This window comes from Melanostigma gelatinosum (assembly GCF_949748355.1).
Source record: "Melanostigma gelatinosum genome assembly, chromosome: 8".
Classification (NCBI taxonomy): domain Eukaryota; kingdom Metazoa; phylum Chordata; class Actinopteri; order Perciformes; family Zoarcidae; genus Melanostigma; species Melanostigma gelatinosum.
In genome coordinates, this window is record NC_136641.1 from 9,137,377 (window position 1) to 9,157,699 (window position 20,323).

The 20,323-nt window shown below is 42.2% G+C and overlaps 1 protein-coding gene across 1 annotated transcript in view; it reads right to left on the reverse strand.

The window, feature by feature from the left end:
- The window catches only part of nphp4 (nephronophthisis 4), a 152,233-nt gene that overhangs the window by 94,603 nt on the left and 37,307 nt on the right, over positions 1 to 20,323 (reverse strand). The window contains exons 7-8 of the mRNA XM_079273341.1: positions 10,337 to 10,521; positions 6,842 to 6,977 (exon numbers count right to left, since the gene is read on the reverse strand). Coding sequence (XP_079129467.1) covers positions 6,842 to 6,977; positions 10,337 to 10,521 — 321 coding nt within the window. The remainder of the gene's footprint in view (positions 1 to 6,841; positions 6,978 to 10,336; positions 10,522 to 20,323) is intronic.

Here is a 20,323-nt window from a genome sequence, read left to right on the forward strand (position 1 = left end):
GCCGTGTTTTCTGTGAGCTGGAATGTTGCTTTATATCGCATGTGAGAAACAGGCAAGCTGCCAAATTCAGTCGTGCGTCTGCATATAATCCAGATGAAAGCTCAGTAGAGGGCAAAACAGTGAGCATATGTTTAAAGGTTATGCATTAATGGCTACACTTCCTCAGACGCCGAGTAATCGACTGTGCCACTCACCGAGCCCAGTCGGGGTCAAAGGTGACGCAACATGAAAACATGACGCCGGTGACACATTCATTACTGGTTGTGGCGTTGGCCCGGGTACTCAAACGGAGAACCCATTGTAGTGCGTGAAACGCATCACGACTGTCGACGACAATCCTTTCTCAGCAACACAAGTGTGCTGTGGTGTAACAGCTCGTGAGAGTCGCCAATTACTGTTCCGAGGATGTGGTTCGCATTTGACAGTCTCTAAGAAGCGCAACGGCGGTTAGTAGGAGGATGAAACCGAGTATTTCCTCTCTTCACGACCCTCCATTCCCCTCTGCTCCTCCGACTATCTGCTTTGCTTCCATCCTTCTGGGGGCTGTGACCCACGAGCAGTCACTCATTGTTTTGGATGACTGCAGCCGTCACGCCTCCTGATAAATTGTTTCCTGGCAAAAGGACAAAGCCGCGCGGGCCAGCAGCGCCTCGTGCATCCACTTCCCCTGGACCGGCCCCTCCATTAGCGATGAGCTAGTGCTTGTCAGCGGAGGAAGGCAGACAACAATAAGCCCCCATCGTCTTGCATTAAGCTGTATGCAACTGTGTTACATTGCTGAATTGACGAGCAGGGCTAAGGGTGCTTGGGCAGAGGATGCGATCGGCAGGCAGGAGGAGGCCTGAGATGTCTCGGATGAAGTTACGAAAAATTGGTGCTGACAGACAACAATTAGGAGAGCTGCCGTCGCCTCGCGTCATTTGTCAGTGAACCAAGTCTTCTCACGGTGAGTAAATCATGTACTGTTGAAGGCGTCCACTAGCACTTTTGAGTGGATCACTGAATGCATGATGTACTATGATAGACACCACTTTTTCATTACGCAAATAGATGAGTATGTCAAGGAACTGAGGGAAAAGTGATTCGAAAGGGTCACAATATTCTACAAGTACACTTGTTCTTATCAATGCTCTTAGAATCGTTCCTGTATCAGATTTAGAATTTAGCTCTGAAAATCAACTAATTGTAGGGTCAGTTTTATCAAAAAATAAAACAACAATCTGTTGTGGTGTTAAGTCATGAATGGTTCTGAACATGGACGTTTGTTCTTGCCCTTGACATGATAACAGGGTGGTTGTGTGTGAGGTATTGTAACCCCGGTCTCTGTTCAAGGATGGTCTCTTTTGGTGGATGGTCGTTTCTCCAGCTGTCCACTGACCAGTGGTGCCTGACACATAAAACTCTGTGAAGGATGAAGGCTAACTCTCTGTCTACACACAAAGGCAGAATATATGCATACACCTGGTTTTCGGCAGATTTACAAAGCTGCGCATAATGGTTCTGATCTATGTACGGATCTCAATTGTTACGGAACTGAGTGGAAGTCGAAGTTGTGTCAAGTGCGCCGCACTTCACCTCGCAGCGTTCGTTAAATCCCTTATGTGGATAGGCTTAACTATCAGCATGAATCAAACTGATATTATAATCATCATATCCAATTAATACCATGTTTCAAACTACCACTCGATACAGTACATAAACAAGCAATTACAGTAATAATATGACAGGGGATGGAAGGGAATTAAGGCAGCCATCATCCTATTGTTTTGGGGCGTGATAATCACTGAACATAGTAATTGAAACTGTCGAATATACTTTCACCTTGCCTTTCTTTTTCCAGGTTTCTTCTTCAATCGGCAGCAGAGTGATGTGGAAAAGTGTAACTGGAGTGGGCACGGGAAGACAGAGTTTCCTCATGTGCAGCCCATCAAGGAATAAGCACAGAGGGATGCTGGGTAATACAACAGAGCCCCTTGATAAGGGAGGGAATAGATACAGAGCAGGAAATAGCAAAAATGCAAATGAAAGCAAGATGGCAGGAAGTGGACATTGGACTGAAAGAAAAGTTGATTATTTGAAGTCCGTTGACCTCAGAGAACAGCCCATCAGTCAAATTCCCACTTCCTCTCCTCTCCCCAGCCTCCTTAATTTAAATTGTTATCTCCGTCCTTCTGACTGCTCCAAAGGAGCATGAAAGAAGTCCGCTCAAAGGCTGTCAGAGAGAGACAGTAGGCTGCAAGAGAGACAAGACAGAAAGAGCAACTCGGTAACAACTCAAATCAAAAATACCAAAGACAACAAATGATGACACGGCATGGTTTTCTTTCTTCATAACCAAAGGCAACGATGGCAATTTTGTAAAAAGAGGCCATCTACTTCTTCTTTGTCTTACAGTGAGCTCCAGACAAAGAGACATGTAGGCAGCCTCAGAGCACCGAGTGGTTGCCTCTGGATTGCGGTGGTTGTGTTTTAGGAGAGAAGGGATTTCAACAAAATTGTTTTACTCTTTGCACCCACCTTCGCCCCCTCAGAATACATCAAACGACATAATTCTATTTAATCAGCGAACAACAGTAAGGCAGTCTGCATGCTCATTCCCTCCACCCATCCGAGCACGGCCCTGTAGGCAGAGGATTCGCCTTCAAGTTGCACTACACAGCACCATCTAGTGGCAATGCACACAGTGAGAGGCAGTGCAACATGGGAAATCAGAGAAAGCAGGTTTAGTGCTCCATCGTTAGTACTCCATCAAGGTGTCACTCCTGGGTGAAGCCACACAAACACACACACACACACACACACACACACACAGCGTTTCAAGCATCTGTCTGTGCTCCCTGCCAACAGACTGCACAACAAAGGCAATTATATTATTATTGAATCCTCGAAGGTTATTCAGAGGAATGACACAAAACATACTATTTTATGTAAAATATCAGTCCTATAACACTGTATACCGTTATATTATCCGAGAATAATATAATACATATTTCATTATACACGTGTATATTTAATTTATTTAAGGTTCATTGCTTGCACTTAGACTTCACTCTTCACTTGACTTTAAATTACTTTTCTTTCTACTTCTTTCAGCCATTATGTTTCAGCTGCCACTTCAACTACTTTCAGAGATTCAACCTCAAGTACAACTTACAATTCTCTAATAGCGTCATCCTCAGTTATTAAAGCTATACACAGCCATTCAAAAACTCAAAAGACTCAAGAGACTCAACATGTTGAAACTGTAAATTATCAGCATGTACATTTTCTTCAGAATCTGAATTATTATGAAGTGTACTCCATTATATTACTAAACATTTTATTGCGTTATATACTCGTAAATTGTGTAAACAGCCGCAAATGTATATTTTCACAGAAAAATGCATTACGGGTGAAACATATATTACATCAATGTGCACAACCCATGTTTATGTACACTGGCCGAGGCTATTGTACTCTCTAAGTTGGCTTTCCCACGCATAGATTACTCCCCAAGTGTTGCATCTCTGTACATCTTTGCAATTTTCATTTGTGGTGTAGTTCTACTTATTTTGTCCTTTTCTCTGCTCAACCTGTTCTGTATCTTTATCTTGTCTCTTCTTGAGCTGCTGTAACACCTAACGTCTCCCTCCACAGTCGATAAAGCACTAGCCTATATTAAATACCATAATTCCACATTAGAATCCAGCTGTACATACCAGGGCGAGAGTATACAGACACGGTTGTCTGTATACTCTCTACTCTGCCATATTGAAAGTATTGACATGTCTGGTTTTTGACTAAACGGCTTCAAAGGTCAAAGGCCGTAGCAGCTTGATTGATTTTTGCAGGTTTAAATACCAGCCTAATTCCACAAGGGCCAGACCAGCCTCAGAGTTGGTTGTTGGGGGGCAATCAGACATGAACCCTCACATTTGAGCTTCACAAGTGGTGTCGAGTGCTGTGAAGGGCTGTTGACAGTGTGCAGCTGTCTGCCCTTAAGGCACACCTCGTCTCAACACAGCTATAACACCTCAGGAGCATCACATGTCTGACAGCTGTGACTCAGCGCGGGGACGTGTACACTGTCCCATCACACTCGCCTTGGTAACCGAAGATGCAGAAACTGAAGTTATAGCGGTCTGCTGATAGTACAACCCACTGAAAGATGCACATAAGGGTGTAGGGGGGCTGCTGCCGTGTTCAGGAGGCATCACGCATCAAACCCTTATCAGTCAACACACCCGAGACACATCGGGCTCTGGATTAACAAACAACATGTGCACACATCAGCACACAAACACACACACTCTCCACTCCCACACACAGACAGAAATTACTCTCCACCTGCTAAATATCTCTCACCTCATCAAACATTCATGCCAGCGAAGGCGAAGGTGGTGAAGTAGAGTGAGGTAGGAGATCTATTCTTTTGGTCACCCACACAACCCTTTTTGCCAAGCTATTCTAGGATGATGTAGACAGATATCAGTTTGATGGTCAGGTTTGCCAGAATTTCTCAACTTGAGTGAACTTTTTCCACTTAAAGCGAAGAGAATACATCCCATTGGGAGCATGGGTGTTCCAAATACAAGTTCATGGCAATCTGTCAATTCGATTTAGAGCTATCTTGTGTGAAAAGTTGATATTTGTTTGGAATACAGCTGGTAGGCTGTATTCCTCTGTGTTCACTGCTGAGCTGCACCAATTGCCTCCATCTTGGCAGCAATGGAGTGGCAGTTTGCTGTCAGAATGCAACTGAAACCTGGATCAACTGCTGAGACACATTTGCTCACTTTCTTGGCGCTGATAGAATCATAACACGCACCACATACGTGTACTGACTGTCAATGCAATGTTTACAGTCTCATGCACCAAACGTGTACTCCTTTGGCTTTATAACTTCATTCCCCACTATGACAACCAGCTTCGTTTTTCCACCACCAAAAGACAGACACTTTGAAAATATCAGCCTTTAGACTATGTCAGTAGTAGGACACAAGAAGAGCCAATACTCATGGGGAATTTCCAAACAAACAATTTAATTACCGTAACTGCTTTAAATGCAAGAATGCAGTCGTATGCATTGTTGCCACGTTGGCAGTGTTGCTCTAGGGATGGCGAAGTCTGTTGGTCAGTCAGACTTGGGTGATCCCCCTTTTTGTGGCAACAGCAAAAAACATTTGAAGCAAATTTCATTAATTCTCTACAGCTGTGTGCCTCCGTATAAGCAGTGTTTAATGCAACTTTCAGATATCGGGGACATCGCTTCTCAGTTGGGGAAGATGATCGTCTTGATAATTCAGATCATGATATGGTAAGATCAGGGGTTCTTGTTAGTATTGAACAGTAAAGCAGAGTTACATGGGCAAACTGTATGCAACAAAGATGATAAAAGATGGTGAGCCGCTCCTCGTTTTATGCTTTAGGAAAAACCTCTTCTGTAGAAAATGTTTGTAGATATTGTTTCCCCGTAAACAATATCCATTATATGTCAACAAATCCATGGAACAACTCATCCATGGTACAAAACCAAAGGAGGAACACTGTCCATTTACAACAGACCGATTAGCTGTCAAGTGGTTGCTGAGGAAAGAATGGGAGAATTAACACAAAAATGCAAATGTACCATTGGGGCTCCGATGACCGAGCGGATGGTTGTTTTTCTGCTGCTTATAATTGGTGAGTCGGTGACCCCTGATTGTATAAAGTATTACACGCAGTAACACAATGAGAGCCCAGCCTTGGCATGCGTTAAGTGTTGACGGCTCGCTCACCCACGCACATAATTACTACAGTCTTTCTGAGGTTTTCCCATCCCATGAGCGGTTGGTAAGTGGTGCGGCTTGAATTGGGAAATTACTTCCCTGGGGGTGTGTTGACTGCGTCGGTCTGTACCCGGTGCCAGCTACTGGTTTTTGTAATTCATAGAGACAGGATAGGATACTTTATGGAGAACATTTTTTATATTTTTATGTTTACCATTATTATTTTAAACAATGGGTTACTCTAAATTGATTACTCTAAATTGCCTGTAGGTGTGGATGTGAGCGTCTCTTATGTGTTCGCCCTGCGATAGCCTGGTGACCATGGATGGATTTCAATCACATCAGTATTGTTGCAAAAGCTTTTGACGTGCTTTTAATAGACCATTTACTTCATTGCACAAGGCTCAAACTAAACTAACTTAACTAAAATTGAGGTTTTCCCAGAGAAAATGTAATCGTGATATGCTAATCTCAATCTTCATCTCACCAATAATGACAAAATTAGCACTGAACAACAATGACTGACCATGATTACATTTTTGATTGAAGCCTAACATCTGCTACTATCAACAAACCAACATAATGGGTCGGTCACTTTTAATTGACAGGCGACCCTAAACACTAATTGTATGCCGTTCACTCTCAACTAATGCAAACAGCTGCAAAGTGAAAATTGATATTGCACTTCTAGATTTCCTCGATGTATCGTCCGATTTCTGTGCTGCACATTGGTGTTACGTATCAGCCACCATATATGCCGTTACCACTTCATCAGTCAGGCTCTTGTTTGTAAATCATAGGATAATTTCCTCTGGGAGACACAGGCAAGAGATGGATGGAGTGACACTCCAAGGACAAGAGAGAGGTGATGAGAGAACAAAGGGAAGATGAAGAGAGGGCAGTAGGGCGAGTGTGTGCAGGTGTCTTTAGTACATCCATGATTGCTTGTGACCTGTGTGAGTTGCGTGAAGGGAAGAGGTCGGTCTGGTTTGTCTTCATTTCATCGAAAGGTTGATTTCAGGCTCAGACCTGGGTTTAGGATCAACATTAAGTACGCTTTAGAAAGAGTATGTGTGCTTGTGCATCACTCTTACCATCGTCTCTCGGCCTATTGGAGCGGAGAAGACCCACTCCAGCTGGAAGACAATTGCCAAAGCGCGATGATTGGTCAGCCTGAGCTCCAAGCTGCTGTGAAGGCCCAGCGTCTGAGGGAGGGTTGATATTGCAGAGCTGAGGAGAGAGCAGACACACGCATGTGGTGAAGGAGTGAAGGGCGCATGTTAAGAGAGAGAGAGAGAGAGAGAGAGAGAGAGAGAGAGAGAGAGAGAGAGAGAGAGATGCAAGGAAAGAAGCAACAGTAGGACGCGCATAACTATTATTTGTGACCTGCTTCAAGGCCATTACTGCCATTACTGACAAAAATGATAACGCCTCATGTCATCAAACAGTTTTATATTTCCTTGAAAATAAAAATGAGTCAATGTGTTGGAGGATTTACGCTCGCTTGCTGAATGTTCCCTGGCAAGCACTGGCCTCCTGTGTAAGCAGTGGAACAGCACGCTCGGTATTCGTCATTCACAGTTTGCATACACCATAGGCGGGGAGCATACTGTGGAGCGCCGGCGTGTCACGAGGTGGGGCCGAGCGCCTTTTCATTTTTCGCTCCACGGACTCTCTGGAGAACGGAACAAGCGAGTGCTTCAGATTTTCTTTCTCTCTCTCTCTCTCTCCCCCTCTCTGCTGTCTTGAAGCACCAGGCAAAACACAAGACTGTCAGCATTCAAAGGCAGCAGCCAAAGAAAGATAAAGATCATAAGCATTGCCAACCCTGTTCTTATCACACTGAACAGCTTCTACACAAACACTTTCTTCTTCTGCAGAAAACAGAAAAGTGCGGAACAAATAATGTTTGCCGTAGTTTGACGATGGCGATGATTGTTATTCGTATCATACAGTAATTGAGCGCAGATTGTCGGCTAGCATGTGATTGTGGCGATTATGCGTTGCCGTGTTTGTGCACACGCTCCCAAGCTTGTAAGACACCCATACAATCATCTCAGATGGAAGTGGCAAACAATACATTTTGATTCAGACACGCACTGAACAAGGCAATCATCTCTCACTGTCTGTGTGTCATCTGTACAGGTTTACGGCGTATTCTTTGGCATATTTGACTTTATCTAATAGTGGGATCATTCCTTTTACCCAAAAGTCCATGTTCATTTTCATTTCACGAAACTGTGCAGTATATATTCCACCTAATCGGGCTGAGGGCCACAGCTTAAATAAATGACCCAACAATGACAAAAGGGTGTGGATGAATAAAATCAATGCATCCAGTGAACGCAGTGGCTTTTTCTATTGATGCCCACTGACAGTATGTGTGTGCACACCATTATACTTTCATCAATTACGTATTTTGCAGACAGTACCGTCGCAAACACACGCGTTTGCACTTTTCCCGGTGGACATCATTGAGGCGAAACAAATTCAGTGCAATTAAAAGCATTCTAATTATGACTTTACAATATGAAGATGAGAAATAGCAGCATCTTAATAACACAACATAAAGCCATACATCACACAGCTATTCTCCAATGCTTTCCTGCTACATGTTGTAATGTTGATTCGTAGTATTTTGCATTACGGACTGGAAAAAATGCTCTTTTTTTAAACCCAAAGCAGTTCTGCTTGATGACTCACTGATGCGCCCTGACAGCTCATTAATTGAAACCGCTGGCTGTTGTTTACTTGTGGAGGTCAAAGGTTGGCTCGCTCTCAACATTTACGTTAGGAAATACTTCCAGTGATTTACCAGCGGGATGGGACGTCTGTGACAGCTGGTGTACCGAGGTGGCTACCGGGCCATTAGCAAAGTGCAGTGACCAAGCTCAGAATTTGTGGGTACTTCCAAGTTTGACAAAATAACCGAGTGTGCCTTAATACTTGGAACTTTCTGAAATGATACATTTATTTTGTTAAGTGTTTCTCATCCCTGGAATTAATATGAGATTTAGGATCTCTATGTGATGCTTGGTGCAGGTGGTGGGCTTCAGTTTCCAGCTGTGGTCCTGCACCTCTCCAACTTTGATCCGTTTCTGACAAACATAAAACCAATCCATCCACATGTTTTACTGCTGATCTAAGGCGGACGCTTGTGAACTTACATCAGCACGTCCACTTGGACAAGGTTAGCATTGATTGTGATGGTGTCTCTATAAAACCCAGGGGCAGAGGCAGCAGGAGCCGTACCGCCTCAATTGGTTATCAAGTACTGGCACGTATTGGAATGTATTGCAAAGCAGTTTTTATGAGGGCGGAAGCCTGTGTAGCACGGAATAGTGTGTCAATTATAAGGCTGGGGTTGGGTTGGGACATGTAAGGCCTTATCAATTGATGGATACATAACCGTTGATCCATGCAGCAAGCGATACATTGTGTGATGAGCATGTACAGCCTCGTAACTTACAAATAGTAGATTGGTCTTGGGAAATCGGTTATTTTTTGTTTGCCATTCTGTAAATCAGTGGTCACCCAAACCCAAATCTTTTACTTTATTCTCTATTTATAATTTGGTTAATAAAAGCTACACAGATACAAATTCTGGCCATGATTTGTTTTCCTTTGCAAAGTCACCAATTTATGCATGAAAAGTATCAAATAAAACATAACACCCAAAAAATATACTATTTATCTCCTTACTGAACAAAAAACATACTTATACTTATCAAACTATATTTTAGAATAAAAACAACAAATATATTTTTCATCTTCACCACTTTACAAAGGGATAATGAGTTGGGCTCCAGTTTGTTCTTTCCTCGTTGCTAATTGTGCTTAGAAAAAGGTTTCCAGGCGGAACTCGAGCCTGTGAACTTTGGTTTCACAAAACCTGTAAAATGTTGTTGTTTTTTTCTGCTAGCGGCAAAAAATAAACGGAGAGACGTCCTGTTTGCATGCGTGTTTAAGTCTTCCTGTAAGTGTGGCACAATGGAAGCAGCTCAACAAGGAACGGTTGTATTAAGCCTTAATAATTAAGGCATTTTCTAATTTATGGTAACAACTTTACAGCTGAACAGTACACTTAAATGTATTTTTTCATATTCATATATTTCTTTCTGTCTCCTTATATGATGGAACGATGACACCACTGAATGAAATAACTGATCTCCACCCACTATGTGTGATAAGGAAGGAGGAAGGCAGAAAGGGAAACACACCAAATATATGCCGTACATCTTGGAAGGTATGACACAAATGGACACCAGGGAAGAATAAGATACAAGTCTGCAATGTTTCACTTTTTTTCAGACATCTCCCAAACACTATTATACACAAATGAAATTCATACCAACCTATAGCTTATTGAAAAATAACATTTGTGTTGACTTTCCAGGATAAACTTTCAATCACTTGCCAACCAGCAGAAGGACCAGCGGCGGGAGAGTCTGATGAAATACGATAAAAATAAGCACTCCCGAAATCACTTTCCGCACATCTGTGGATTTTGTCTGAGAACAGATTACTGCTCCACCATCTCATGTAGCCGACAGTGACATCTTGACTGAACACGGGTTTCCTCTGCTCACCTGTCCTTGACCAGGGTGCTCTGTTTGGAGGTGCCGTCGGATCGGCCTCTGGCCCCCGAGGCGAGGGGCTCCAGCACCACCACTTGAGGCTTGTCGAGGAAACACCAGCCGTTGTGGACCCCGACATGAAGCCTCCTTTCCTGGATGACGACTGTTCTCAGAGGACCCTCTGGTCCTGGTTGTTTCTGAGAATCAGTGAGAGGAAGAGTTACAACACAAACAGAAAACACACCACACGTATATCACCATTCCTTTGTGTGCTTTTGTGGAAGAACTTGACCTGCCTTCACAGCCATGAAGACTATTATCCAAAGCACAGGGCAGACATCTTAAGATTCACAAGACTTGAAGCTCACTTGATGGTATTTTAAAATATCATGAAATTATTCGGGCTGCCCCCTCTTCGTCGAATGGTTGTCTGATCGGCCGTTTTGGTCTTAGTCAACATTTTTTATGCCTTTTTTATGCTGAATGACGTATTTCCAAGAAACGTTTAAACACATCTCTGGTAAACACAAGATTTAAAGTGCTGATTTTGCTCGATTCTTTGTGGAGAAACTCAGAAAATCAACGAAACGATCAGTCGACAAAATAAAAAAAGAATGTAGTTGAGGACAGTCCAAGAAATTATGACAAAGGATTGTGAATATGACTTTGGATAATGTGGACCAAATGTTAAGAATGACTATATATGTTCAATGAATTTTGATCCCATTTATTTGTTTGCTAATCTATTTCTATGCTTAGATATCGCAAGTACTACATGAAGAAAACATATTGTACATAAAAATACATGTTTGGTTACGAACAATAAGGATGACGGCATATCTATGGATCTATTCTGAAGTAATTACAAGGACTCAATGACAGCTTCTCCCAATTATCTCTTCACAATGTTCTCATAGCGACTGTGGTACTCCACTTAGCACTTCTTCTTAAGACACAATTGAGGAGTTTGATTTCGGAGACATTTAGCATCCTATTAAATGAATATTCTTTCAGGCTTTAATAAGTGGCACTTAACTCAGTTCCTCTGACAGAAACAAACAACTTATTTACTACAAAGGTCCACATGCAAGTCCAAACACTTCCTGTACCATCATAATGGTATTAATTATGTCAAATCAAATGCCTAGGGACTCCAAAGTGCATGTGTTATGGTCTTATAAGGTTAACACTGGTTTATTCTAACTTGGGTTTTATCGCTATTGTTGCGGTCGTTGTTCCCATCAGTAAAAATAACAACATGAGGGCTGGGTATCGAACCTTGTTTATGTTTTGGTGCAGACCGAACTGTGTCCGTAGCTGGTATTGAAAACTGTCAAGTACTAAAAGCTGGCATAAATCATCCTGTCCGAATTGTAGTCTTGTTTTTGCGTTGTTGGATTATTAAAAATGTTTGCCGTTACATTGTCAGTTTAACATACAGCAATTGCTTTGGCAAGTACCATGCGATAGTAATTATGGATAAAATATATGAAAATAACAGTATTAAGTTAAAATAAGTGCATGTCATATTTTATCTGCATAATGTTTATTTCATTTTTATCAGCTTTTAATGAACAAATATTTGTTTTAAAGCAAGTGAATGTGTCAGGAGGTGCTGTTGCAGACTGTGCAGCGGTCACTTATAATGCACAGCTGACTGACAACAGCTCAGTGATTGACTGTAAACTCTCCAACCCCGAAAGTGCAGAGCCACGCTGAGCTCGCCTCTCGTCCCACTCCTTCCCATTTGTTTCATTTCAACCTCTTCCCTCTCTCCATCACATCTCTCACTCCCACTCGCCCTTTCTTTCGCTCCCTCTTCTTGTCACCCTCCCTGCCGGTCCCTCTCGCTGCTTAAAACCTTCTCCATATCCACCCACAGCTTCTCAATCTAATTAGCATATCAATTCAGCTTTGGGTTTGCCTTTTAAAGCAGCAACAGCAGGAGCAGCAGCCGAGCCTGCCAGGCTACTGTTCAGCCTACATACAGCACAGCTCGCTGCGCTGCTAATATTACAGCTCTGCACTGACTCCATCATTCTCCCCGCCTGCCTCTTTATATCTACCCTCTTGTAATCGCCACTCATTCTTTCACTCGCAGGCAACGGGCAATATGTGCTCAGCAGGTGTACCATATTTTTCTTTCGCCGATGAAAGGTTAGGGTCCTCGTCACAAGCTCACGGGATTCCTTCCATCTTCTGTTTCCTCTTAAAATAAATATCTGAAAGCTCCTCTCAAGTCCATGTTGGTTCGACATTTGTACAATTCTAGCAACTTCACTTTTTATTTACCTAAAAGGAGGATGAGGTGACTCACTAATGCACTGCTTATAGCTTGTGCCAGCTCTCCTTTTGCTGAAGGAGTGTTACATAACCGTCCTCCAGCTGGATAACATGGGTTAAGGCTTTGTTCAATTAACGCTTGCCGTCTGAGTGCCAAGACGAAGATGTACCCTCACAATCCCAGACTCAACCGCATGCACCGTAACGAGTGGGATGATTACTACTTACCAGAGAAAATATAACAGTGAATCCCTTTGTGTGCACTATACAGTTAAGGGGAGGTGTTGCATAAGAAAAAAATAGACCTATATCTATCTTGTTGACGAGTTATTGTGTTCAAAGGACGCAAACATGGTTTTAATAGTGGAACATATTCTAGGCCTCCATAAAGTACTCAAAAAGACGCTCTCAAGCTGCCCCGTTGCGAGAATTTGGTCCAAAATTTTGACGCAGGTTGTCTTTGATTGAGAAAGCTCTAAAATCGGTTTAGCGGTTGACTCGGCTGTTGGTTGTTGTAAGTGAAATTACTCTGTTATTCCACTTGCAACAACCTTTGCAGCTGCGTCGATCTCATCAAAGCTTGCCGCCAGTTTAGCTTAGCTTAGCATGGATTCTGGCTACAAAGCTCTGATTGGCTCGATTGTATGGGGTCAGATCAGTCACAATCATCACAAATGCACACAGAAAGACTCACAAATGCAAACAGAAAGATTCACAAATGCGCACAGAACAATTCACAAATATATTTGATTTACAAATGCAAACAGAAGGATTTACAAATTAATTTGACTCAAATAACGACAAATAAAGACGAAACTACCGCGGAATCCGCACCAAAACAGTGGCAGCTTGCAACAGGAAGTGCCTTTGAGCTTGCCCTGTCGACTCTGCAAATTGTGCAACTCTAAATCTAGCACCCTCGTGGAGAGGGGAGCTGCGCTCATGTGATTGGTTGAAAAAGAGAACGTTGAAAAAACGCATTTGCGAATCCAGCCACGTCAGGAGAGTCTCAAAAAGCCACAAAGAAATGTGTAGCGATCCACAAAGAAATGCATACAAATGCAGAAATATATTTGTGATTTTTTTTTTTACATTAATATAAATCATAATTTATTGGAATGTATTTGTGAATCGTTCTGCGTGCATTTGTGAGTCTTTCTGTTTGCATTTGTGATTATTGAGACTGATCTGACCCCCATATGATTGTGTCATCAACCAAGGAAACAGGCGTCAATGAGCAAAGCACCACACCTTATTTGAGTTCATGAAAAAACAGAGATGTGGGACTTGCAAGATGTAATCTCGTGTTTCCTAATTGTACCCTTATTCTATTCTATTTGATTCTATTCTATTCAGATATGCACACACAATGTCTTTATTTCAAAGCTAATATACATATTGCTTGCTTTATACCAAGCAGCTTGGCCTGAATTTTTCTCAGGGCTGAATAAAGCCCTTTCTTACCTTATTGTCTTTCGTACAGCTGATTGGCTATACAGCAGTTTTTTTAAGCAATGTAATGCTTACATTGTATTTGAATTGACCTATTCAACAAAAACATTTTTTGACGAGAGGCAGCACAAGTGTGACAGGATATCTGTAAATAATTGCCTTCAGTGACATCCAGATTATAATTACGATTGTGTCGCTTCCTCCCCTGCAGCCGGAGCTGGGGGAGATGACAGAGAAATGACTTTGTCTCTTGTTGGACAGGTCTGCCATGAAGTGTTTCACAGAGAAAATAAAGAAAGACAGGGAGAAAGTTGTTTGTAAGAGAACATCAGTTAAAGTGCTGCTTTCTGTTCTCTGCATCCCTCTCCTCACACCCCTCCTCCGACTTTGTCTTTCATTGATTTCAGTGCACTTTTTTCTCACTCCGTCAGTTTCTCTCTCTCTTTCTACCTCTCTTGCTCGCTATCCTCTTTCTTCTCCCACTCGCCTCCGTCTGCTGCAGTCACAGATTTCTTCCCCCCTCGCCTGAAATATGAATATTTTAGAGCTAAGAAGCTTACAGGGAACAATGAAATGGCCCCCCAAGTTAAATTATACTTCATTTCCAGAGTCACTGAAGAGGGACTTTAGTGAGTGACGAGCACACCGGTGCGACGTGGGTGTGTCTCTCTCTTTTCCCACACTCACATAACCTTGTTGTCTCCTGCTTTTATGTGCTGTAACCGATCAACATGGTCCCTTCAGCGATCATAATGTACACTTGACATACAGAAAGTGGAGGTTCCTCAGGGCTAACATGCCTAGATGCTGTTTGTGGCATTAAAAGGAAAAGGAAGGGGGAGGCAGAGTGAGACAAATTTGCATGCTTTTGGGGGCAGTTTGTTTTCGAGCTTTGTTAACAGAGTAAACAAAAGCAGTGCATTGTAAGGGAAGAGTCGGTGGCGGGGTTTTTTGTCTCACAATGACACGAGTCACCCAGTGTGGGCGTTGTAAGCGGGTAACTAACCGTTCTGCTTAACCATCCATTTCCTGTCGGAAAACAACAAACTGAGAGAAAATGCATCGAAGCCAGTGCATCACAATTATCCGTGATGGCTGTTAGTCTGCAGTGCATCGAGAAGCAAGCCCACTTTATACCAATACGGCCTTGAGGGCCACAACAGAAATATTTCTTAAACTGCAAAACCCACATTGTTAATATGTCTGCAATCTCGAAGAAAACAAAACTATATTCCTTTGAAATCTGCGTTGGGGATGAAGTGCTCGCCAGCAAGTCACAGATTACTCTGGTAGAAAAAGAGATCTTATTTGGAAAGAAAAACTCTACAGAAAATACAGGTAATGCACTACTGTGGCGGATTGTAGTGCATAATGTTTGTTTTTGATGCCAGTCCACATGAACGGTATTTACACACGTTTTTGCCTTTTATTTATTTTGGAGGGTGGTGGTTTTGTTCTTCCTTCCCTCATCTGAATTTCAATCCAAAGTAAAATGACAAAAACAACCTCTGAAGTACAGAAGTGGAAGATTATTTCCTCACTTGGGTATTCACACCTGAGAATTGCATTGCCATTGTCGAAGAGTAACAACAAAGATTCTCTTTGATTCAATTTACCGGTCCAACTGCTGGGGGAGGCAGAGGAGTGAGGGTGACATATTAGTCAGCAAAATTGATTTAGTTGGGGACACTGTCATTTGAATGAAATGGGACTGCTAAAAAAGAAAGAAAGTCATTGAGAGGGAATTTAGAAATAATCGCAGTTGGAAGAGAAATGGAGAGCGGGCAGCAGCTGCGTCATTGTGTGAGTTTCAGGGAAAATGGGTGTCGATTTTCAGAGGAGGATGAATTAGTTTTTGAAGGTTATTTCTTTTGTGCTCAAAGGGAAGGAGATGAAGTGGGAAAGCCAGCTCTCTTTAATAGCTCCAACCGGGACATAAGAAGATTGAGGCACAATAGGGGTCTTGATCCTGTAATCATGGAGCAGGGACTTCATAAATGGTCTCGACAGGGCTTAGAGGCACTGATCAATAACAGGGTCACAAGTCCCAATATGTGCTTCTGAACTTGCTACCAATCTTGTGATAGCAATACTACTACGACTAATAATAACAACTGTATTTATATTGCACCTTTAAATGTAGAGTTTACAAAGTGCTTTGACAGACAATTGATATTGAATGCCAAAGGGCATCATCAAGCAGAGACGGGGGTTACAATACTTTTGGGTTTTGGACTCTTGGTCAGAGAAAACAATTTGGAGATGAACAAGAACATTTGAAGATGTCACTTTGGACTATGGGTAAATTGACATGAGCACTTTTCATGATCTTCTATTAATTAATAAAAACATTTCTAAAGCTTGTGAAGATCTAGTTTCATACTCTCAGGTAAGATAATAGTTTAAATATGAAGATAATGACACACTTAAAGACAGTCTCACCAGGAGGTTTTTTCATCGTGTTGTTCTCACTTTGCACACACAAAAACGGACAAATAGTCGAGTAAAAAAAGATCAAATATCAAAATATCTTGAGACAGAAGCTTCAGCTCTGCTTACTTTGGCAACTCTTTACACCTGGCCAGTCACTGCGTAATTGTCGATGTAAAAAATCCCACAATGCAATGCATCAAGCAGCACTTCACTTGTCGGTGATGGCCACAAATAATTTGATTTTGGAGAATCAAACTCTATTTTATATCCATCTAGATCTCAATTTACCACGTTCTATAAAGGTACGCCAAAGCGTAACGCCTCCAGTTCCCCCGGGCCGCAACCTCGGGTCCTGAACAGTGAAGCCAATGATGAAGTGTCTTAAACTTGCATTCTCTCTACTGGCCATCAGGGGGCGACTCCTGTGGTTGCAAAAAGAAATCAGATTGTTTGGAAGTCTATGAGAAAATAACCCGACTTTTTCACTTGATTTATTAACTCAGTAAACATTGTAAAACTGAGTGTAGGGTCTCAATCACAATAGTATCAAGTCCTCTTCAATACAGTATGGTGTCCATTGAGTCAATTATGGTGCCATTTAGAGGAAAATAAAGCAGCATAGATATGCTCTCAATTTGGAATTTAGTACCATTAGTAAAGAAAATGAACTCATCGAAGTATAGAGTCTAATCTAATTAATTGCACAGCTATTTCGTGTCATCATCATCATCTCACTTTTCCGCTCAGTGAGATGATGATGATGACATGTCTTCATGTTCATGTGACAGTGCAGTGGTGACCAAGCTGGCAAAGAGTTCAGCTGAAGTATATAATAAGCAAAGTGATGATTGTATGACTCATCGGATAATTGCATCTTTTCACACTTGTCTTGACAATGACATTAATAATGTCCCCCTCTTAATTCTGATTACCCAAATTATATCTCATTACATTTGATTATCTATCTGCCATTATTGCTGCTCAAATACACACGCGTATATAGAGGGTGTGCACGCAATGTTTGTGCAGCTTTGTGAGCTCTACAAAGCTGCACACTTAAGAATGCCCCGGAAACTGAGATACATAACAGCCAAAATGTTTCCAAAGGTTATTAAAAAATATGATTATGGCAATAACATGGAGAAACGCTTCGGCTGAGACGGGCTTGCTTTGTCTCATTTCAGGGTTCGAATAAACAGCCTATTAGAGGCTTAATCCGAAAGAGTGAGACATTTCATTTGTCACAGGTCAGCGTAATGACAGGGATGATTTGTCATCGCTGCACAAGAATCATGGCGTCTAATAGTTCTGGTCAGATCTAACCTCTTTTCAGTGGTTGCCATTTAATTTCTTCCAAAACAAATGAAACAATGTTGCACTAAAAGCTATAAAAGGCGAATAAAAGCTAATAACACCTAGGTGGTAAGTGCATATTTTTTTTCTCTGTATGGAACCTAAAAGCCGTCAGCTATTTGTCAGTAGGTTTTTGTGTCAGTACTTTGTGAAATCTATGTGTAGGATGTTTGAAAAGATAACAATAACTCCACAGATGGCAACTGTCATCTCAAGGGTTGTGTGTGTGTGTGTGTGTGTGTGTGTGTGTGTGTGTGTGTGTGTGTGTGTGTGTGTGTGTGTGTGTGTGTGTGTGTGTGTGTGTGTGTGTGTGTGTGTGTGTGTGTGTGTGTGTGTGTGTGTGTATTAGAGACAGAGAAAGCAGATGAAATTATGTCCCACATGAGTTTTGTGTCAGCCAATTACCAAGTGAGTTACACAACTGTGTGTCTCTTACCTTTTGAAAACCAGCAAGCAAAAGAAAAACCTCTCTCTGACTCTTTGTGACGATCACACATCGCTCACAGTCACAGAGAAGATGCTCGTTGGCTGCTGTTAACGTAGCATTTTCCATGTTTTAACCAACTGACAACACACAGCAGTCAGGGCACTGCCACATCTGCATCCATGTCAAGACGTGCACGTGTGTGTGTGTGTGTGTGTGTGTGTGTGTGTGTGTGTGTGTGTGTGTGTGTGTGTGCGCATGTGTTGCTACCCACACAGTGGATGTTAGCTCCCCCATATTGAGGGTGAGTCATCCATGGCAAGAAACAGTGGCAGCATCATTAGCATGCCGCTCTCATCCTCCCACTCCCCTGCTCCTTAACAGATTTTAACTGGCACAGCGCTTCCACTGATAAATCACTGTTGCCCTACTGCTGAAACACTCTCATAATTCACAACCAAAAATATTAAGTCAAACACACACACTCATGCCGCTGCCTTCCTCTTTCCCTTCTCGTACCACTTCTCGTCCCTCAGCATAATATAACTCGTGCCACTTTGATCCACTGCACATATTACACCACCGTGAGCACATGATTAGTTCCACTTGGAAAGAGACCCCTCCTGCTGGCACAGTCCAACTATGAACACCAACAGGAACTGACTCAAATAATCTACAGTGTGTGTGTGTAAGTTGTTTGTGTGTGTGTTATAATGCGGGGACATGTTACCCACTGTGTCCAGCAGTATCCTTTCTTAGAAACATGGTTGCAAGACATGAAAATAGAGTGATGAAGATTTACAAAAGGAGGTAACAGGATACTAAAGATTATAAAGTAGCCTTTGATGGTTCATCCAATGTGTAAGAATAGTTGCCTTTGTGCTTAACACCACTTAACTAAGTTAACCACGACTCCCTCACCACGACACTACGACTCACTTAGATAGAAGGTAATTACTTGAATTCACACAATATACAAACATGGCAAATTTAGATCATGACGATGATAAAGTAATGCTTTAATACAGAAAAATGCATTCATATCACTCATTTTCTCCAACAATTAACAAAATAGCCGATGTTAGGTGAGAAAGAGCCTCATTTTCAGATGGTATTGTGCTAAATAACCACTATTGATCATCGTCAGCAACATCTGTATCTGGAATTACAGCAGCCGCATTGGACAGCCCCAGCCTGATGGAATGCAATCGCTAAATGACGCTGGATACTTCAACGCGTTTTCACGTTTTTGCATCGCCCCAAGTTTCAGTTGGTTACAATCTGCAACCTCACCGCCAAATCCTACACACTGCACCTTCAGAGACCCTTGTCACCTGAGGATCAAAGAGAAATACCTTTTGTTTTATCAAATCACACACATTTAAATTTTTTATCTGAATCCGAAAACACTCACCATTTGGCCGGACAAAAAGGTGCAGCGACTTCCAAAAGACTCCCAATAATGCAAAGCTTGCAAAAGTTGAGATCCCAGTGGTGATTGGTGGATCCTACTGATACAGTAACAACTCTGTTCCGTTCGGTCCAAATACATCACTTAAAGAGAGGGCGAACAGGGGAGAGAAGCAGCGACTCCAAGACTTTCAAAGTTTATGAATCTATCTCTCCTCCTTCAACCACTGTGCACTCTCTGTCTTGTCTGACTTATAGGGTCTATATCCAGTCGCAGTCTATTTCGTCGAATCATTGGATCGTCAATCATTACGAAGACCTGCGTTTCATGAATAATTGACGCGAGCCAAGTGCATTAAAGCACATTCCTTGGCACTGCATCGGTTAAAGTGGTTTCAGGCCTAACAATGATAAGGAGAAGGAACTCAGCTGGCACATTCAGGAGGTACAGCCAAACTCGGTGTCCTTAGAGAACAGAGTGCGAGACTCCTGCTATTTCAGAAACGCACAACCTCCTTTGCCTTTTTTTTTTTTGATAGTACCACGTCCACAGGGGCAGTCCTACTTTGAGTGAGTTTTCTTCTTTTAGGACAAATGAAAACTTCCTGGAGCTTTGTTGCCAGAGCCTTTCTCCATTCATTAAA